General features: G+C 45.7%; 2 protein-coding genes across 2 annotated transcripts in view; one reads left to right on the top strand and one right to left on the bottom strand.

Annotated features, from left to right (window-relative positions):
* aff3 (AF4/FMR2 family, member 3) overlaps positions 1-17,995 on the top strand; it is a 27,441-nt gene extending 9,446 nt beyond the window's left edge. Inside the window, exons 5-15 of the mRNA XM_062533665.1 lie at positions 187-1,043; positions 2,443-2,573; positions 5,394-5,538; positions 6,198-6,331; positions 6,579-6,642; positions 7,206-7,342; positions 7,698-7,769; positions 15,481-15,574; positions 15,692-15,741; positions 15,929-16,116; positions 16,522-17,995. Coding sequence (XP_062389649.1) covers positions 187-1,043; positions 2,443-2,573; positions 5,394-5,538; positions 6,198-6,331; positions 6,579-6,642; positions 7,206-7,342; positions 7,698-7,769; positions 15,481-15,574; positions 15,692-15,741; positions 15,929-16,116; positions 16,522-16,643 — 1,994 coding nt within the window. The 3' untranslated portion in view covers positions 16,644-17,995. The remainder of the gene's footprint in view (positions 1-186; positions 1,044-2,442; positions 2,574-5,393; positions 5,539-6,197; positions 6,332-6,578; positions 6,643-7,205; positions 7,343-7,697; positions 7,770-15,480; positions 15,575-15,691; positions 15,742-15,928; positions 16,117-16,521) is intronic.
* LOC134077903 (uncharacterized) lies at positions 8,673-11,915 on the bottom strand. The gene is made up of 2 exons (XM_062533543.1): positions 8,813-11,915; positions 8,673-8,717 (listed from the first exon to the last, which is right to left on the bottom strand). Exons 1-2 carry the CDS (start codon positions 11,913-11,915, stop codon positions 8,707-8,709), a joined length of 3,114 nt encoding a protein of 1,037 aa, XP_062389527.1. The 3' UTR covers positions 8,673-8,706.
* Positions 17,996-19,066: the final 1,071 nt, after the last annotated feature.

The raw sequence follows: 19,066 nt of genomic DNA, 5'->3' as shown, positions 1-19,066 counted from the left end.
AGAAGAAGGTGAGGGAGGAAGGAGAGAGGAGGAGGAGGGTAGAGTGGGAGGAAGAGGAGGAGCAGGGCGAGGAAGAGGGGGAGGCAGAGGAGGAGCGGGAGCAGGAGAGAAGGAGGCGGCTGAGGCAGGAGGAGGAGGAGGAGGAAGGGGAGCGGGAGAGGAGGAAGAGGAGGAGGAGGAGAGGAGAAGGAGGAGGAGGAGGAGGAGGGGAGCACAACGGCGAATGGCTGGCCGTGCAGCCCAAGCAGAGACCGCACACCAATAGTGCCCACCGACGACACCCCAATCACCAACACCCGCCGCCCAATCAGGACGAAGGCTTCGCTGAGGAGCCGGAGCAGAGGAAGAAGAAGAAGAGGAGGAGGGAGAGAGACGAAGAGTCCCAAACGCACCCCCAGGACCCCGTGGGGCGCTGCTCTCCTCCTCCACCGTCGCGCTCGCACTCGCCCACTCCCGTCATCCTGTCCTCGGCGTCTTCCTCGTCCTCCTCGTCCTCCTCGTCCTCCTCTTCCTCCTCCGCGTCCTCTTCCTCGGACTCGGGCGGCGAGCTCGCCGCTCCGCCGGTCGGGAACGTCGCCAAGGTCCGCGCGGACTCCACGTCGCGGCAGCGCGCCGCGGCCAAGAGGGGCCGCCACCGGGCAGGCCGATCGTCCGGCGAGCAGCGGCCCGCCGTGGTCCACCCCGGTCGGCCGAGCGCCGACGTCCCGGCCGAGGGGCTTCACAGTCGGGGCCAGCACAAGCTCTACACCCTGGTGCCGTTCGGACGCACCGAGAAAAGCTCCTCGGTGTCCAGCCGCGGCCTGAAGAACCTCCTGGTGAGGATCGACCTCTCGCTCCTCTCCAGGGTTCCGAGCACCACAGCAGCGACAGCAGCGACAGCAGCAACAGGAGCAGCGGCGGCGGTTGTGGAGGCCGCTCCACAGCGGAGAACCTCCTCCTCTTCATCCTCATCTTCCTCGTCCGCTAAAGCCAAAGACAAAGCAGCCATGCGGCACCTGTACCACCCTGAGCAGGAGCCCGGAGACAGCCGGAGGAAGCGCAAGGTAACATCAGCTACTCCTCCTCCTTAGAGAGACACTGGTCTTACACATGCATCTTGGTCTTGAAATACATCTCGGGCAATCAGATCAAAAGTGAACGTTGAATATAAGCAGAGGTGGACATCCCAGGTTCAGAAAGTAAAAGTCCTCCTGACGAGTATTTGATCCAACCACTTAGTAAACCAGCTCATCCTAATTAGCAACTAGGTAGATCAGATAATTACTGATATCACCTGTGTTAAGTGCGCAGGTAGAAAGAATATATGGCAGGACTTTTCTGGAACCCGGGATGTCCGCCTCTGAATACAAGTGTAAACAACTATGGAGATGCACTGTCACCCTTTTGCCCACATGGGACACATTTTAAACGCATATCTTTTGTAGCTTAAATGCTAATGTGTCCTTTAGTGTGGTGTCTAATGTGTCCTGCGAGGCATCATCACCATTGAGATTTCTAATGGACTTGACATTCCTACAAGATCCAAAGACAGGTAGTCAGAAATGTCACTGCCCGTACACCTTGGATGCATGTGTCACAATGTCTCACTTGTGATCAGATAGCCTGAGGCACATTTTTAAACCACAGTTTTAAACCAAGTATAAACACGCCCTGTGGCCCTAACTTTTCTTGTACAAGGAGCCTTGGTGATAACTGTTGTCACCTTGCCTCTTTTTGTGACCCATTGCCACCCATTCAATTTAGTGAACCTCAGTGGTGGGTCACAGGTTGCCCTTTTACCCACTTCTTAGAAGTCTGTGCCTTCTGTAATCTGTCCTTCATTGGTTTTCCACCTGTTTTATTGCTATGCTGCCTGTCTTGCCATTGTGATCGCTCCTTTTTGAATGGCAGCCGTCTGGCGTCAGGTTCCCCTTTTACTGTTATATTTACTGCATTCTATTGGCCTCACACTCAATGAAACACCTCAACACTTTGACATGAAGTAGAGCCCTGGCTGTGTCTCGAACCGCTACTTGCACACTTGAAATTCTTAGTTTAAGTATATAGTACAGATGTTGGGACAATGCTAACCATCGAAAAGTGGTCAGAACACAAGTAGGCAGTGCACACTAGCAGAGTACTGACGGAAGTATGCGGTTTGAGACACAGCTTGTGCCTTTGTCAAGTCTGCACTGGGTGTGTGTGTGTGTGTGTGTGTGTGTGTGTGTGTGTGTGTGTGTGTATGTGTGACACAACTCAAGCTCAGTATTCAAAAGTCGGCCCCTTAGCAACCATAGGTTCATAATTAAATAACGACTGTGTTTGTGTTTGTGTTTGTGTGTGTGTGTGTGTGTGTGTCTATGTGTGTCTGTGTGTGTGTGTGTGTGTGTGTGTGTGTGTGTGTGTGTGCGTGCGCGTGTGTGTGCGTGTGCGTGCACGTGTGTGCTTTTGGTCTGGTGTCAGGCTGAAAATGGAGTTGGCCACAGGGACAGCAAGAGGAGCCACACACACACTGACCCCCTCCCGGCCCCCCCGCCCAGCGCAGCCAGCCGAGACCACACGGTCCCGGCGTACCACAGCTACAGAGCCAACGGGTGAGAAACTGCAGCCTTCTGACTTGGCACTCTGTGTGCACTGATGGGTGAAATATTTCACACTGTGTTTATTTAATGTAATATGCTCTAGGATGCCCCCAAGGGCATAATAGATTCTGCTGATATTATAGCTCCTGCTCTTCAGAGACATGCGGCTGTTTGCTTTCTTCGGTATAAAAGGAAATTAATCATGGTTTTATGTAGATGGCTTGTAATCAGGCAGTCACTGTGAAGAACAGCAGAGACACTCCGATGTCTCCCTCCCTCCTCCCGTAGCCGTTCCTTTTCTCTCTGCATCCCTCTCTTCAGCATTTGCTCTTCCTCTCTCCCTCCTCTCCTCTTGGTTCAGCCTTGGTCTTTACTGAGTACTCATCAGCCCCCTGTGCCTACAGGAGTCTGTTATAGAACACTGCTGAAGGTTTTGAATACCTGTCCAGTTTACCTGCGAAACCCTTGCACAGTGCTCTACTCATATAAAACACGCATAAGGATAAGATAATGCTATTTTAGCATGTTATTAGATAACTCAAAAAGTTATGGATGGATTTTGAGGGAAATTTTCAGGGAAGGTCTGAAATGACCCAAGGGAGAAACTATCACATTTTGGGAGTGATCCGTATCACCGTCTGGATCAAGGAGGCGGTTATGTTTTCGCTTAGCGGAGGTCTGCACTCTCTGAGTGCTTAAATCTAGGCAGTGCATCTCTTTTATGTTGCTGCAAATGTTCAAGTAAAAAACAATACAATGCACATGAGGTGTAAATTAGGGGTGCTTTTTCTATGCACTTTGGAGAGTAAAGTACACCATAGATAGCAGTAGCCATCTGTTGACTGAAGTGTTTATCTCTTCTGTCATAATAAAGGGGCATTTAGGAGGAAGTCATGAACAACACCGCAAAAAGACAAAGACATTATGATACCTGAATATTCGCAAACTAATATGAGCAATGGAGATGATTATGTTTGGCCGTGTTAAACTGGATTACACAGACATTTTCCAGTTTGAAAGGTTGTTCCCTTGTTCCCTTGGTGTTGAGAGGAGAGAGTAAACCACTGAAGGTTCAGGCCTGTAGAGCCTGAGTCCTGGAGGGACGCGCATGTTAACTACTCTACCTGTCCTCTGCCGTTAGCAGCAGAGTCATGCCACTGGACTGGACAGATGGTTTTGTTGCCCATCAGTAGCCTATCATACTCTCCTGTATACAAGAACTTCTGTCCATTTTAGTAAGCATCATTATATTCACTGAATGTGACGTTTGTCAACCCAGCACAGTGAATCTGAAGTAGTAGACTCCCTTAACTGGAGCTGTGAAGAAACCTGTTGTGTTGCTGTCGTCGGCTGTTGATGATGGGTTTTTAGTGAAGACCAAGTTCAGTTTTGTCTTCCCAACTTCTATGTATCCCCAGTTAGTTAGAGCTGCTGAGAATGACACCTTGAGTTTCTCTGTAATCTCTTCCTCCAGATCCACTACTTGATTCTTAGTGGCTGCCAGTCTGTTCTTTATTGCTGTCACCTCTGCCTCTTCTGTTGCATTGTGTTCCAACTTCAACTTCCTCTACCTCTGTCTCACTGTTAGTCAGACTTTTTCTCCTGAAATCCATTTTCCTTGATTAGATTCATCACTTCCGTCTTTAAAACGGTCAGGTCTGTGCGTTGTGCTGCAGTGTGCAGTCTTCCACGTGTTCCGTGTCAGTGTCAGTGGCTGCCAGCCCTCAGATCAGCTGTCTGTGCTGCAGTTTCCTTCCTCAGATTTGCCACCTCAGTTTGAGTACGGTAACAGCCATCCTGGTCTTCACAGCTGTCAGCTTTGTCTCTTGAAGCCTCCATTTTGTGCCCCCTCGGTGTTAGTGTTCCGTACGGTAGTTGCCGTGACAGCCAGCTGCACTTTCAGCTCTCTGAGTTCCCTGAGCACAGAAGAGACCCCCAGCTGGGCAGGCTCTGCAGCAGCAGGGGACCCAGAGCCCTGTCTTTCTGTCTGAACTTCTATGTGGGTGCTCCAAGTCTGAGCTCCACACAAGGAGAACAGTAGCACCTGCACTGTGATTGCAGCCCTCATCTTTACCACCCCCCTCTGTCTAGGACACACACACACAGTAGTAGTAGTAGTAGTAGTAGTAGTAGTAGTAGTAGTAGTAGTAGTCGTAGTAGTCATAGTAGTAGTAGCAATTGTAGTAGCAGAATGGTTGTAGAAAAAATAGCATCAGCAGTAGCAGTTGCAGTTGCCGTAATAGTAGTTGGCGAGTCTCAAAGTACAGGCCACTGATTCAAATAAATATTTGTAGTCTGTTATCAGCATTATGGGAAATGTGTTGTAGGACAGGAGGGGCTTACAGGGAAACTGGTTGTTTACCTGGGCCACGCTGTGAGAAAAACTAGAGACAGTTTTGAGGTGGAATACTCATATGGACAGATAGAATTCTCATTCAAGTAAATTGCATGGCCACGGATAGGCATGATAAGTTATGATAAATGATGAGTAACCGTTATGATAAGTAACAGTGTCTGTAAACAAAGGCTCCCGTACAGAGATACACCTGTGTCCGTTTACCTCAGTCACTGTAGAGAAACTGTAGAACTGTTTCTCCGATCATCCCATTCAGTGTCTGTAGTCCATTATCACATGGGTGCTCTCTTCTGATGTTTCCAAAAGGAGAAAAATTCTTGAAGAAGCCTATTTGTCAAGTAATATCTAGATGTTTAACTGATTAGGACAACTTGAATGAATGTCTGACAACATGGATAGGATGCCTACTGCAATTACTGATCGTACAATATTTTTAAAAAAAATTGCCTTCTGTCTCTCACTGATTGTGTAAACAGATACTCAGAGGATTACCTGGACTCTCAGAAAAGGCCTCTCTCCCCCCTCTCCCCTCTCTCTGACACTCCGGAGCCAGTCAAGGCCTCCATAAAAGCCCAGGACAGTGACCAGTACTACCCAGACATGACAAGCCACAAAGGCCAGGTGAGGTCCAGCCACATTCACCAGACAAGACCAATTTACAGACTGATGTAGTGAAATAGAAACATTCAGAGGCAAATCAGGAAGTGTGTTGGTGTGAAAGAGGTGTGGTTACTCAGAAAGTTACCACAACTTGTGACTGGTGTCAAGTCAAGGCAAGTTTATTAATATTGCACATTTTATATAACAAGCATATGCTCAATGTAAAATTATATGACAAACATACTGTAAAGATAAAAACATAAGGTCAAAGATGTATATGAAAATAAGTTAGATTTAAACAACAGACAAGAAGGTATTGCAATAAAAGGAAATAATAGAAGGTATTCATTTATTATGTTATTATTTTTAAAAGAGTATGAGGAGGGATAATGAAAATAAAATTGATTCTAAAAGACAGGGGTAGGTCTACTCTAAAGGTGCTTAAATGGTTCTTTAACCATTCAACTCTGGATGGTTCCATGGAGAGTGTCAAAACTCTGTGCTGAACCATTACATCAAGCAAAAGGTTGCCTCCATGGTCCTTTGAGGCACTGAAAAAGGTTCCTCTATGGCATTATCGCTCTGAGGAACCGCTATTGGCCCCATTCGTTTTTAGAGTGCACCTAACAGAGGTCTCTCACACAGTGAAACTGAATGACTGCACGTGTGGCATGTTGCAGATGCACAGGGCCCAGACCAAGGTGGAGACGGAGTGTGTGGGAGTTTCTGGCCACCCTCAAGGCTCCTGTGAGACCTGGCCCTCTGGGGTCAACCCAGCCCTCCGCCACAGAGGAACTGTGCCCTATACTGATGTGTAAGGGGCTGTTTTAAGTCATACTCGTCTGTTGGTGTCTGTGTGTGAGATACTGTATGTGAGTGGTTGTGTGTCTGTGTGCCTGTGTGTCTGTGTGTACAATGTGTAATGCTTCTGTACTCATGGGTGTATGTGTGCGTGCTATGCATGTGTGTTGCTGTGTCTCTGCTCATGCATAGTGTCTGTGTCTGTGTCTGTGTCTGTGTCTCTGTTTGAGTGTCTGACGCCTGACTTTGTTTCTCCATAGCTCTCAGCATGCTGAATACTACATGCATGAGGCCAAGAGGATGAAGCACAGAGCTGATGCCATGGTGAGAGATCCTCACAGCACAGCACAACACAATATAGTTTAACACAGCACAGCACAGCACAGCACAGCACAGCACAACACAATATAGTTTAACACAGCACAGCACAGCACAGCACAACACAATATAGTTTAACACAGCACAGCACAGCACAACACAATATAGTTTAACACAGCACAGTACACCACACCACTGCACAGCACAGCACATCACAGCACAACACAATATAGTTTAACACAGCACAGCACACCACTGCACAGCACAGCACAGCACAGCACAGCACAGCACAGCACAGCACAATATAGTTTAACACACCACTGCACAGCACAGCACAGTGTAAAGCTGCGTAAAGCAGTACAGCACAGCATAATGTAGCACAGCACACAAGCTTCTCATACTGCTCCTCTGGGAGAGGTCAAGATCACCTATAGGCTGAGCCCTCTCTCTCTTTGGTGGTGTTTTATGATTGCTTATCTGTGTTTGTGTTTCTGCGGTTTATGTGTGTCTACGTGTGTATGTTTTGTATGTGTGTGCGTGTGTGTGTGTGTGTGTCTCTCTGGGCACAGGTGGAAAAGCTGGGTAAGGCAGTGAACTATGTGGACGCTGCTCTGTCTTTCATGGAGTGTGGCAAAGCCATGGAGGAAGGACCTCTGGAGTCCAAATCTCCTTATGCCATGTATGCTGAGACAGTGGATCTCATACGGTGAGACATATCTCTTTCTCTCTCTCTCACACACTTACACAAGCACACACACATGCGATGCACACTGACTTTCCCATACATTCACAGACATACACATACACAACCTTAACCTCAACAGTAGCCCACGTCACATTCAATTCAAATTACTGTGAGGAACTTCACATGTGGAGAAGCAGCACACACAAAGACAAATGCACGCGCACACCCAATGCCCACATTAAACATGCACACCCAAGCCCATTTTCTTTCCCTCTCCCACCTTCTTGTTTCTGTGTTCTGCTCACACACACATATAACCTCACATTTAGTTAGATCTCATATGTTCTGTGCTCCATGTGTTACTGTATGCCCATAGGTATGCCATGAGGTTGAAGAGCCACTCTGGTCCAGGTGCAACTCAGGAGGACAAGCAGCTGGCTGTACTCTGGTAAGCCCCACATTGCTTGTCATATTACACCAATCCATTACCAGGATCCCACATACAGTATAGCCTTTTTTCACACTGATATAATTAAAATCTGAACAAATACAAAAGGGGGAAATTAAGGTCTATGGACAATCAATAACAGGCATTTAAAGAGTACCTTTATCAACCATGTATGCAACCAAACACATTTGAAATGGACTTGATTTCAATCTCTTCAAGCACATTGTGATACTGCTTCATTTTCATGAGTTTTCATAAGCTTGGTCTTTGTGGAAGGCACTGTACCTACTAGTGACTGTTTAAAGAGTTGAACTGACAACTGAATGGCTAGACTATAAAAATCAATATTAAGCAAGCTTTACCATGGCACAGAAAGCGCTTCAGCCAGCTGATATCTGGTGGTGTATCGGTGTTAAGGTATCTTATGCCATGTTCTGCACCTCCCATGTATGCTAAATATGCTAATACCTAAAAGGGCAACTCTTTATTCTTCAACTTGCAATACAAATCTTAAGCTCGTTCTCCACATGAAACAGCCAACCAGGTCATGTAAAGAGGTATGCAAAACAAAATTGCAGAAATATGAGCTGGATGAAGTGACTGGCATAGAGGCAATGGCAAACCCAGAAATGGTTTTAACAAAATACCTTTCAATGAAGACTGATCTTAAGGCTCAAATTGAAGTCCTACAGCCATCAACCTTGGCCACGTGCATTACCAACCAATTAAAATGGATTAACATCTGAAGTCAAAACTACAGTCATTCCACTGGCACAAGACTGAAGCAACACCATTAGAAATAAAACCCTTGCATTTAAACTTGCATTGATTGCAATACCACTGAATGAAGTATGAGGGGTTCCAAACAGACAACCATGTAAAAAAAGGAGCAATGACGACAAGTATTGTACAAAAACTTTTTTATTGAGGCATCATGTCAAGGTATATCTGGAAAGAGAAAGGACAGTCAATACTTCAATGACTTTCAAAACACCAGTTCAGTCAACAAATAACGATAAAAAAGGATAAGTTAACATGCATACCTTTAGCCCTTAGACTGACCAAGACGAGAGTTGAGGTTGCCAGAAGAAACTCTATGAGAGCCAGAGGCATAGGGATATGCATTGTAGCTTCCTTGAGCTGGTTTGGCTGTAGCTGCTGGTTTCCAAGAGCCACGTTGGGCAACAGAGCTGGCTGAAGATCGCTGGGAAGACTGGTAGCTTTCTTGGGCAGGTTGGGCAACAGCTGCTGGTTTCCAAGAGCCACGTTGGGCAGCAGAGCTGGCTGATATTCCTGAAGATCCCTGGGAAGACTGGTAGCCTGTTTGAGCAGGTTGGGAAACAGCTGCTGGTTTCCAAGAGCCATGTTGGGCAGCAGAGCTGGCTGATATTCCTGAAGATCCCTGGGAAGGCTGGTAGCCTGTTTGAGCAGGTTGGGAAACAGCTGCTGGTTTCCAAGAGCCATGTTGGGCAACAGAGCTGGCTGATATTCCTGAAGATCCATGGGAAGGCTGGTAGCCTGTTTGAGCAGGTTGGGAAACAGCTGCTGGTTTCCAAGAGCCATGTTGGGCAGCAGAGCTGGCTGATATTCCTGAAGATCCCTGGGAAGGCTGGTAGCCTGTTCGAGCTGGTTTGGCAACAGCTGCTGGTTTCCAAGAGCCATGTTGGGCAGCAGAGCTGGCTGATATTCCTGAAGATCCCTGGGAAGGCTGGTAGCCTGTTTGAGCAGGTTTGGCAACAGCTGCTGGTTTCCAAGAGCCATGTTGGCCAGCAGAGCTGGCTGATATTCCTGAAGATCCCAGGGAAGACTGGTAGCCTGTTTGAGCTGGTTTGGCTGTAGCTGCTGGTTTCCAAGAGCCACGTTGGGCAGCAAAGCTGGCTGAAGATCCCTGGGAAGACTGGTAGCCTGTTCGAGCTGGTTTGGCAACAGCTGCTGGTTTCCAAGAGCCATGTTGGGCAGCAGAGCTGGCTGATATTCCTGAAGATCCCTGGGAAGGCTGGTAGCCTGTTTGAGCAGGTTGGGAAACAGCTGCTGGTTTCCAAGAGCCATGTTGGGCAGCAGAGCTGGCTGATATTCCTGAAGATCCCTGGGAAGGCTGGTAGCCTGTTTGAGCAGGTTGGGAAACAGCTGCTGGTTTCCAAGAGCCATGTTGGGCAGCAGAGCTGGCTGAAGATCCCTGGGAATACTGGTAGCCTGTTCGAGCTGGTTTGGCAACAGCTGCTGGTTTCCAAGAGCGATGTTGGCCAGCAGAGCTGGCTGTAGATCCCTGGGAATACTGGTAGCCTGTTCGAGCTGGTTTGGCAACAGCTGCTGGTTTCCAAGAGCCATGTTGGGCAGCAGAGCTGGCTGAAGATCCCTGGGAATACTGGTAGCCTGTTCGAGCTGGTTTGGCAACAGCTGCTGGTTTCCAAGAGCCATGTTGGCCAGCAGAGCTGGCTGATATTCCTGAAGATCCCAGGGAAGACTGGTAGCCTGTTTGAGCTGGTTTGGCTGTAGCTGCTGGTTTCCAAGAGCCACGTTGGGCAGCAAAGCTGGCTGAAGATCCCTGGGAAGACTGGTAGCCTGTTCGAGCTGGTTTGGCAACAGCTGCTGGTTTCCAAGAGCCATGTTGGGCAGCAGAGCTGGCTGATATTCCTGAAGATCCCTGGGAAGGCTGGTAGCCTGTTTGAGCAGGTTGGGAAACAGCTGCTGGTTTCCAAGAGCCATGTTGGGCAGCAGAGCTGGCTGATATTCCTGAAGATCCCTGGGAAGGCTGGTAGCCTGTTTGAGCAGGTTGGGAAACAGCTGCTGGTTTCCAAGAGCCATGTTGGGCAGCAGAGCTGGCTGATATTCCTGAAGATCCCTGGGAAGGCTGGTAGCCTGTTTGAGCAGGTTGGGAAACAGCTGCTGGTTTCCAAGAGCCATGTTGGGCAGCAGAGCTGGCTGATATTCCTGAAGATCCCAGCGAAGACTGGTAGCCTGTTTGAGCTGGTTTGGCTGTAGCTGCTGGTTTCCAAGAGCCACGTTGGGCAGCAAAGCTGGCTGAAGATCCCTGGGAAGGCTGGTAGCCTGTTTGAGCAGGTTGGGAAACAGCTGCTGGTTTCCAAGAGCCATGTTGGGCAGCAGAGCTGGCTGATATTCCTGAAGATCCCTGGGAAGGCTGGTAGCCTGTTTGAGCAGGTTGGGAAACAGATGCTGGTTTCCAAGAGCCATGTTGGGCAGCAGAGCTGGCTGATATTCCTGAAGATCCCAGGGAAGACTGGTAGCCTGTTTGAGCTGGTTTGGCTGTAGCTGCTGGTTTCCAAGAGCCACGTTGGGCAGCAAAGCTGGCTGAAGATCCCTGGGAAGGCTGGTAGCCTGTTTGAGCAGGTTGGGAAACAGCTGCTGGTTTCCAAGAGCCATGTTGGGCAGCAGAGCTGGCTGATATTCCTGAAGATCCCAGGGAAGACTGGTAGCCTGTTTGAGCTGGTTTGGCTGTAGCTGCTGGTTTCCAAGAGCCATGTTGGGCAGCAAAGCTGGCTGAAGATCCCTGGGAAGGCTGGTAACCTGTTTGAGCAGGTTGGGAAACAGCTGCTGGTTTCCAAGAGCCATGTTGGGCAGCAGAGCTGGCTGATATTCCTGAAGATCCCTGGGAAGGCTGGTAGCCTGTTTGAGCAGGTTGGGAAACAGCTGCTGGTTTCCAAGAGCCATGTTGGGCAGCAGAGCTGGCTGATATTCCTGAAGATCCCTGGGAAGGCTGGTAGCCTGTTTGAGCAGGTTGGGAAACAGCTGCTGGTTTCCAAGAGCCATGTTGGGCAGCAGAGCTGGCTGATATTCCTGAAGATCCCTGAGAAAACTGGTAGCCTGTTCGAGCTGGTTTGGCAACAGCTGCTGGTTTCCAAGAGCCACGTTGGGCAGCAGAGCTGGCTGAAGATCCCTGGGAAGACTGGTAGCCTGTTTGAGCAGGTTGGGAAACAGCTGCTGGTTTCCAAGAGCCATGTTGGGCAGCAGAGCTGGCTGATATTCCTGAAGATCCCTGGGAAAACTGGTAGCCTGTTCGAGCTGGTTTGGCAACAGCTGCTGGTTTCCAAGAGCCACGTTGGGCAGCAGAGCTGGCTGAAGATCCCTGGGAAGACTGGTAGCTTTCTTGAGCAGGTTGGGCAACAGCTGCTGGTTTCCAAGAGCCATGTTGGGCAGCAGAGCTTGCTGAAGATTCATGGGAAGACTCGTAGTTTCTTTGAATTGGTCTGGTGTTGCTCAATGCTTCTTGGGCGTTCCAAGCGGTCATTATATCCAACAGCGATTGGCCTCCTGTGGGACCAGAAAAGGCATAACATTACTGGAAAACAAAGATGATTACATTTTGTCTGAATCAAAAACAAAAGCAATGTCAATAAACAGGTTAAAGACTCCATTTACCCTCAACCAATCCTGCATCATGGGCAATAACAACCACCAACAGCAAAGCAATCCTATTGAGCAGAACAGAAAAACATTAAAAACAGAATTCACAAAGAATAAGCAAAAGAAAGCTATTACACTTAATGAACTCACCTAGACTTCATTCCTAGGAAGACAATCATTTTGCACATCCTGAATCTTGAGCCCTAATGCACTTCAAAGAAGACACTAGACCCACAGCCATAACAGCAAACTCATGGTTGCTGCTTTTAACTTGAACACAATTTGCATCAGCCAATCACAGACTGATTACAATGAAGCTCACCTGGTGAGCAGAGCATATCAGGCTATCTGCCATTTAACTAATTAATTGGAACCTAACACAGTTGCGTTCATTCAATGATAAGGCTCAAAGCCATTTTTGTATATTATTGTACATTTTCTTTATATATTTACACCAGCATTTTTTTAAACCCTCTGCTATTCTCCACCCAACTTTGTTCACCCTTGCTCATTTCATTTAGTAAAAGTCACTGGAATAACTTCCATAATTGCACTGCCTCCTTTTTGCTGCACTGGCTTTTGGAAGTCAGCCCTCACTGCTCAAGGGAATGCTCCATCTTCCAGAACCCATAAGTTCCTCGAGAGGATCCAAATCGGGACAAATCTGTAAAAACATATTCAAAATGTCTGATTCTAGACATCAATGACTCTTTATTCTAGGTATCGATCATATACATTACACATACATTTACATGCACTGCACTGCATGTTATGATTAGGATTTTGAAGTATTCCGGTTTTGTATTTGCATGTACACATCATATCCTGATTTCAGATGTCAGACAAGCACTTATGCCGGTTTTGAGCAACCCGGTTATGCTAGGTGGATTACTCCGAAAAAAAACAGGATACTGTGTCATACACAATTGCTTTAGAAACCGAGGTAAGGAGTACTGAGAGAACTTAATGTAAACATCATATCATGAATATGATCAAAACTGGTTTAAGCCTAATAACTGGGATACTGAAGTGCATGCCAATCACCTTATTCTATGCATTACCAGCCCTTTATTCTATGTGTTACTATGAGTTCTGTTTTATCCACAGGTATCCTGGTTTTTCAAAGCTCTGACCTTGTCATTTGACCAATTTAACATCATTATCAACATGGCAGGGAGAGGGTCTAGCAGAGGACAGGGCCATATCAAAGATTACAACACTTATAACTGCATCAGAAGAAAGGCATTGTGTCTAAATGAATGTAATACATGTGGAGTGCCTCCTCATCTATGGCATGTGCTGGAGATGGGATAAATGCCAACATGCTAGATAACAGCCTTTACCACAAACATGCAAACACACACAGTGAGAAAATAACAAAACATTATAGGCGAAGGATATCCCCTTGGAAAAACAAAAACAGCAGCAAAAAAAAAAAAGAAATCCCAAAATGCTCTGGTACAGAGCCATCCTGTTAAAATCCTGCAACTTAAGATATTTTAAAAGCTACACGTACAGCATGGGATGCTTCTGAGCTGTATGTAGTATTCGTTGCAACTTGAATTGGACACATTCATTTCTGATTTTGTGAAGGAAATTAAAAGCCAAGACCAGTTTAAACACCTTTAGTATTATGAGCACACAAGGTTTTGTGGTCCTCAAAATATAAAATCCATCAGCCCAAAATAAACCATTGTCATGAAAGTTTAATTTCAAAAAAGTACTTCAGATTTAAATGCAGCATTTGATTTTGCAGGAGAGAATAGCATTAAGTTTTGTGAATTGTGTGGAGTTTTGTAAAGAGGTATACAAACTGGAACAGTATAAACCGCTCACAAAAAGTAAGGAAACTTGACTTTGGCCCATTATATCTCCCCTTTAGTAATACCAACCAGTAAAGTGTTTCATATCATTGTTTTCGTTGATTTGTCACCTTTACAATGAGGTACAGCTTGTAAGCATAGGGCAATCATGGAATGAGCAATACAGCCAAATGTCTGAGTAGTGCCAACCAAAAATGTGCCAAAATGGCCAGTAATAGGGTTCTGCTGCCAGACATCTCGTTTTGGGCTTCAAGTGCTACCAGGTGAGTTTAGATACCGGGATGAGATTCTGGAGCCAGTGGCAATTCCATATCTCCAGAATATGGGACCAAATGCCATCCTCCAGGATGATAATGCTCGCCCCCATAGAGCTGGGATCATCAGAGAGTATACCTCCAGAATTTGGGAGTGGAGAGGATAGAATGGCCTGCCGTGACGTGAGTCCAGACTTCAACCCAATTGAACACTTGTGGGATCAGCTTGGGCGTGCTGTACGTGCCAGAGTCACCAACAGAACCAGGTTGGCTGACTTAACAGATCTTTATCGAGGAATGGAATGCCATCCCACAGCAGAATGTAGCCAGGTTGGTGACCAGCATGAGAAGAAGGTGCCAAGCTGTTGTGGCTGCATATGGATCCTCTACACGCTACTGAGGACCCTGACACTGAGTATAAAATGAACGAATGTATGCCTAACATGTTTTGTTTTCCTCATTTCTGTGGGAGAGTGCAATCGTCAATGCTTAAAGTAACAAAGGTGAATTCCAACAGCATAACAGGCCATTTTGGCACATTTTTCATTGGCACTACTTACACGTTTGCTTGTGTTGCTCATTCCATGGGAGCCCAATGCTTACAAGCTGTACCTCATTGTAAAGGTGACTAATAAACGATGAAAATGACATAAAACACTTTAGGGATTGGTATTATTAAAGTGGAGATATAATGGGCCAAAGTCAAGTTTCCTTACTTTTTGTGAGCAGTTTATATAAAAAGATTTAGATCAGAACTGACAAGTATGCAAATATCTTCAGTTATGAAATGATCCACAACCAAATAACTTCATTAAATCTTCAGTTAAATAAAAACTTGAAACAAAGAAAACGAAAAGTTATGCATGAACATACAGTACATCATACCCTAACACTTACAATGCTCAATCTGAATACACAAGAGACAGTCCACTGGCAAGCATAGCACTGACTCACTGTTAGCCTCTGAGAGCCAAAGTATATTTGACATGGTTGTGAAACTATTGGTGTAAAAACGAAAGACAATTCTTAAAAATCTTAGTCAGTCAGTCTGTGAGTTATTCTAAGCTTTGCTTGCTGAGTGTGTTTTGTTACATGCACGTTACACATAGCTCTTTGATGTTCCTCTTCCTTCCCTATGGATTTGCATGTTTTCACGTGTCCTAACGACACTCATGACAATGTTTTGTGTACCTCTGGGTGTGTATGTGTGTGTGTGTGTGTGTGTGTGTGTGTGTGTGTGTGTGTGTGTGTTTGTGTGTGTGTGACCTCCAGTTTCCGTTGCCTTGCTCTACTGTACTGGCAGATGTTCAGGCTAAAGAAGGACCACGCCCTGAAATACTCCAAAGCTTTGCTCGACTACTTCAAGGTATGTTGTCCACACACAATGTCAAAAGCATAATCTGCATGTTCAGCGGTACAACCTAACATCTAAAGAAACTAAACGCTTTATCCTTCCTTTTCCTCTGTTGTGTGTTGTGAACAGAGTTCTCCCAAGGTCCCTCACAACCCATCCGCAGGAAGCGATTCTGTAAAGTAAGCACTCCTCATAATTATTCAACAACATTAAATCACTGAAAACTGTGTATGTCAGACATTTTAAATGACTTTTTCTTCTCTCTCTCTGTGTGTGTGTGTGTGTGTGTGTGTGTGTGTGTGTGTGTGTGTGTGTGTGTGTGTGTGTGTGTGTGTGTGTATGTGTGTGTCTGTGTGTGACTCATAGGGGCTCTATGCTTCCCTCCCCAACTCGAGCCCCTCTGGGAAGCCATGCTGGCAGCTCCACCTCTCCATTCGTCACCATTCCCCAGCGCATCCACCAGATGGCAGCAAACCACCTCAACATCACTAATAGTGTGCTGTACAGCTACGAGTACTGGGAAGTGGCTGACAGCCTGGCCAAGGAAAACAAGGGTGAGCCCCTTCAGCCAGTGGGGGGTTGGAGTGTAGAATCACACCATACTTCAACTGCCCTGTCAGAAAATCAACCCTGTGTCTTTAAATACGGTGACAGTTATGCTCAGTCAGGAGAGAGTTACTTGGGGGGATTGAATGTACAATCAGTTTACTATTGAAACATTGTTCATGTTTACTTCACTTAAGTAAGCAATTTAAAGCTGACTCTGATTCTATTGTAATTGTCTAACACAGAGAAGCTTTTCCATTTGCTGGATTGCAGATCATTAAAATATGTCTGCATTTGAATCCTAGTCTGCCATTGAATCCTAGTCTGCCAATCCTAGTCTGACATATTCTTATGTTTTTTTCTTTTCTCCTTCTCTCCCTATTCCTGCCTATCCACTCCCAACCTATCTACAGAGTTCTTCAACTACCTGAACAACCTCACCGGCCCCTTGACTCTTCATAGCAGTATGGCCCACATTGTTCAGTACACTCGCCAAGGACTACAGTGGATACGCATCAGTGCTAACCTGTCCTAGCATCACATCCTCCTCTCTCTCTCTCTCTCTCTCTCTCTCTCTCTCTCTCTCTCTCTCTCTCTCTCTCTCTCTCTCTCTCTCTCTCAGTCCAAGAATTCTGCCTTGAGGATGCCCAAGAACTCAGTCTTTTATCCAATGCCAAATGATACATCAGTCCCAGACAGGGAACAGTCTTGGGAGTCTGTCCCACTGGCCAGCCTGAGACTGTGCTTCACAGCCAAAAACATTTTTTTTAGTATCCTTCGCTTGTTCCAAAACAACTGTTTTTGCCTCTGTCTAATCTGCACTTATCACCAAAGGGGTCCTTGCATCCTATGAAGTCGACGAGGCCAGTCCTTAAACCTCCTTGTTTCAAAGTCTGCAATCTGTCTGGACTTGGAGCCAAGGCCATGGAGCTCCCTGCCAAAGCGTGTCCCTGTGTGGACTCTCTCTCTCTCTCCACCCTCCTCTCTCTCATCGGTCTCCCACATTTGCTCAAGAACACCTAAATCAGGATCACACAGCTTAAGTCACACACTCCACTGCACGCCTAGTCAACCAAGGGCCCTTACAAGGAACTGTTGCCTTTTCTGGATCCCTTTAGCATCTGAGGGCAAAATAGCACTGTGTATTACACGCCTAACTAATTTTCAGGGATTACTGTTTACTGTTCTCAAAGTGTGAGGAGGAAAAAGGGACTGGGTGTCTATGACTGCAGCACCTCCCTCAAAGTAAGATGGCGGAACGTCATCGGAGCAGCATGGTAAAGCAGCCGTTTCCTTGTTGAAGAACAGTGCACCAGGAAGAAGCCAGCTGTTCCTCATGTAGCCCTGTACAGAGGCACAGAGGCTGTAAACTGCAAGGATGCAGTTTTTATTTGACTATGTGTCCAATGCTTTGCCAAATGTGCCACATATTGTTTGTAAACACGTGGTGAAAACTCTTATACAATGTGAGGATATTCATGTCTGAGGATGTCTCTTCCTTCTACATGTGGTGTGGCATATGTTTGTTGTTAACACACTTCTGTAGTTGCCCGTGTAAAGAGGAAATTAGGGTTATACACACAGTGCTCTGAAGTAACCTAACAGTCACACCGGTGGTTTCCAATCCAAGTGCAGTTATCAATAAGACAATGAGAAGTTTGAATGTGAATAATTTGTTTTTGTTTTCTACATCTTTGATTTTTGTACACGTTTTTGTTGTGCAATATGTCAGGTTTTGTATTTGTCAAGACAAATAAAATGTCACAGATTGCCTGTAGCTACAATTGGTATTTTCTTCTTGAGTAGTCCGCATTCATTTGTTTTTCCATCTATGCAAAGACTATTTATAGAATTGTAATACGTTGTTATTAAAAGTTTTTTTTTTCAACAGAAGCTTTGTAATGTGATCTTTCGTGTTCCTTGCAATTTCCGTGTATCGAAATCAGCAGAGTTGTTTTGTTTTGTCATGGTAGATTCTACATGTCAAATGCTCTCTAAAGACTATTGACTAGTGCCCTATTGACGGTGTAAGTCTGCCTCCCAGTGGATGGCTGCAGCAAGGGCACCATGTTTACATCACATGGTGCATTCTGCATTGGTACAGCCAGACAGTAGGCCAACAAAAAGGTAAAGACCCTAAACGTGGCAGTCGTCACTATCTAGCCTACATCATGATATTCACATTAAATGTGGTGTCTGAATAATTATCACATAGAAGTTACCCAGGGGTCAAAATTAACGTTTTGAAATGTGAATATTTGTGTGTGATATTTGTGTGATTCACCTCACTGTGTGTTCACTGTGTGCTGTGTGTTCACTAATTCGGTTAAATTGGGTTAAATGCAGAGAACTGAATTTCCCTCACGGGATCAAAAAAGTATATATTCTAATCTATTCTATTCTATATCTATGGCTATGGCTATGGCTATGGCTATGGCTATGGCTATGGTTATTTAGCAGACGCCTTTGTCCAAAGCGACATACAAATAAATAACAATACAAATTAAATTAACAGTGAACAATTACAAACTAGGGAGAATAGTAATATTATCAGTAAAACAATAATTTTAAGCACTAACCTAATGAGAAATAAAACAGTGAAATGAGAATAGCAATCAAATAAGTCACTCAGTTAATTATATATAATAATAATAACTAAAGCATGGTATTGCTAAATTTAAGGACAATAGCAAAATAAATTTCAAATTCTATCAATAGACAAATTATAACAAAACAATACTATTATACAAACCATAACACATCACAAACTCAAAGGACTAAGTGCATATTAAATAAATATGCCTTAAGACCCCTCTTAAAAGATCCAAAGCTGTTGCTGGAACGGAGAGCACTGGGCAACTCATTCCACCAACACGGAACCACTGAAGAATAGGATCTACAATTTGACCTAGCATGTATGGTTGGTCGACATAACAGACGCTCCTCAGAAGATCGCAA

The sequence above is a fragment of the Sardina pilchardus genome, chromosome 4 (assembly GCF_963854185.1).
Source record: "Sardina pilchardus chromosome 4, fSarPil1.1, whole genome shotgun sequence".
Taxonomy (NCBI): Eukaryota; Metazoa; Chordata; class Actinopteri; order Clupeiformes; family Clupeidae; genus Sardina; species Sardina pilchardus.
This window is presented reverse-complemented; position numbering and strand designations above follow the sequence as displayed.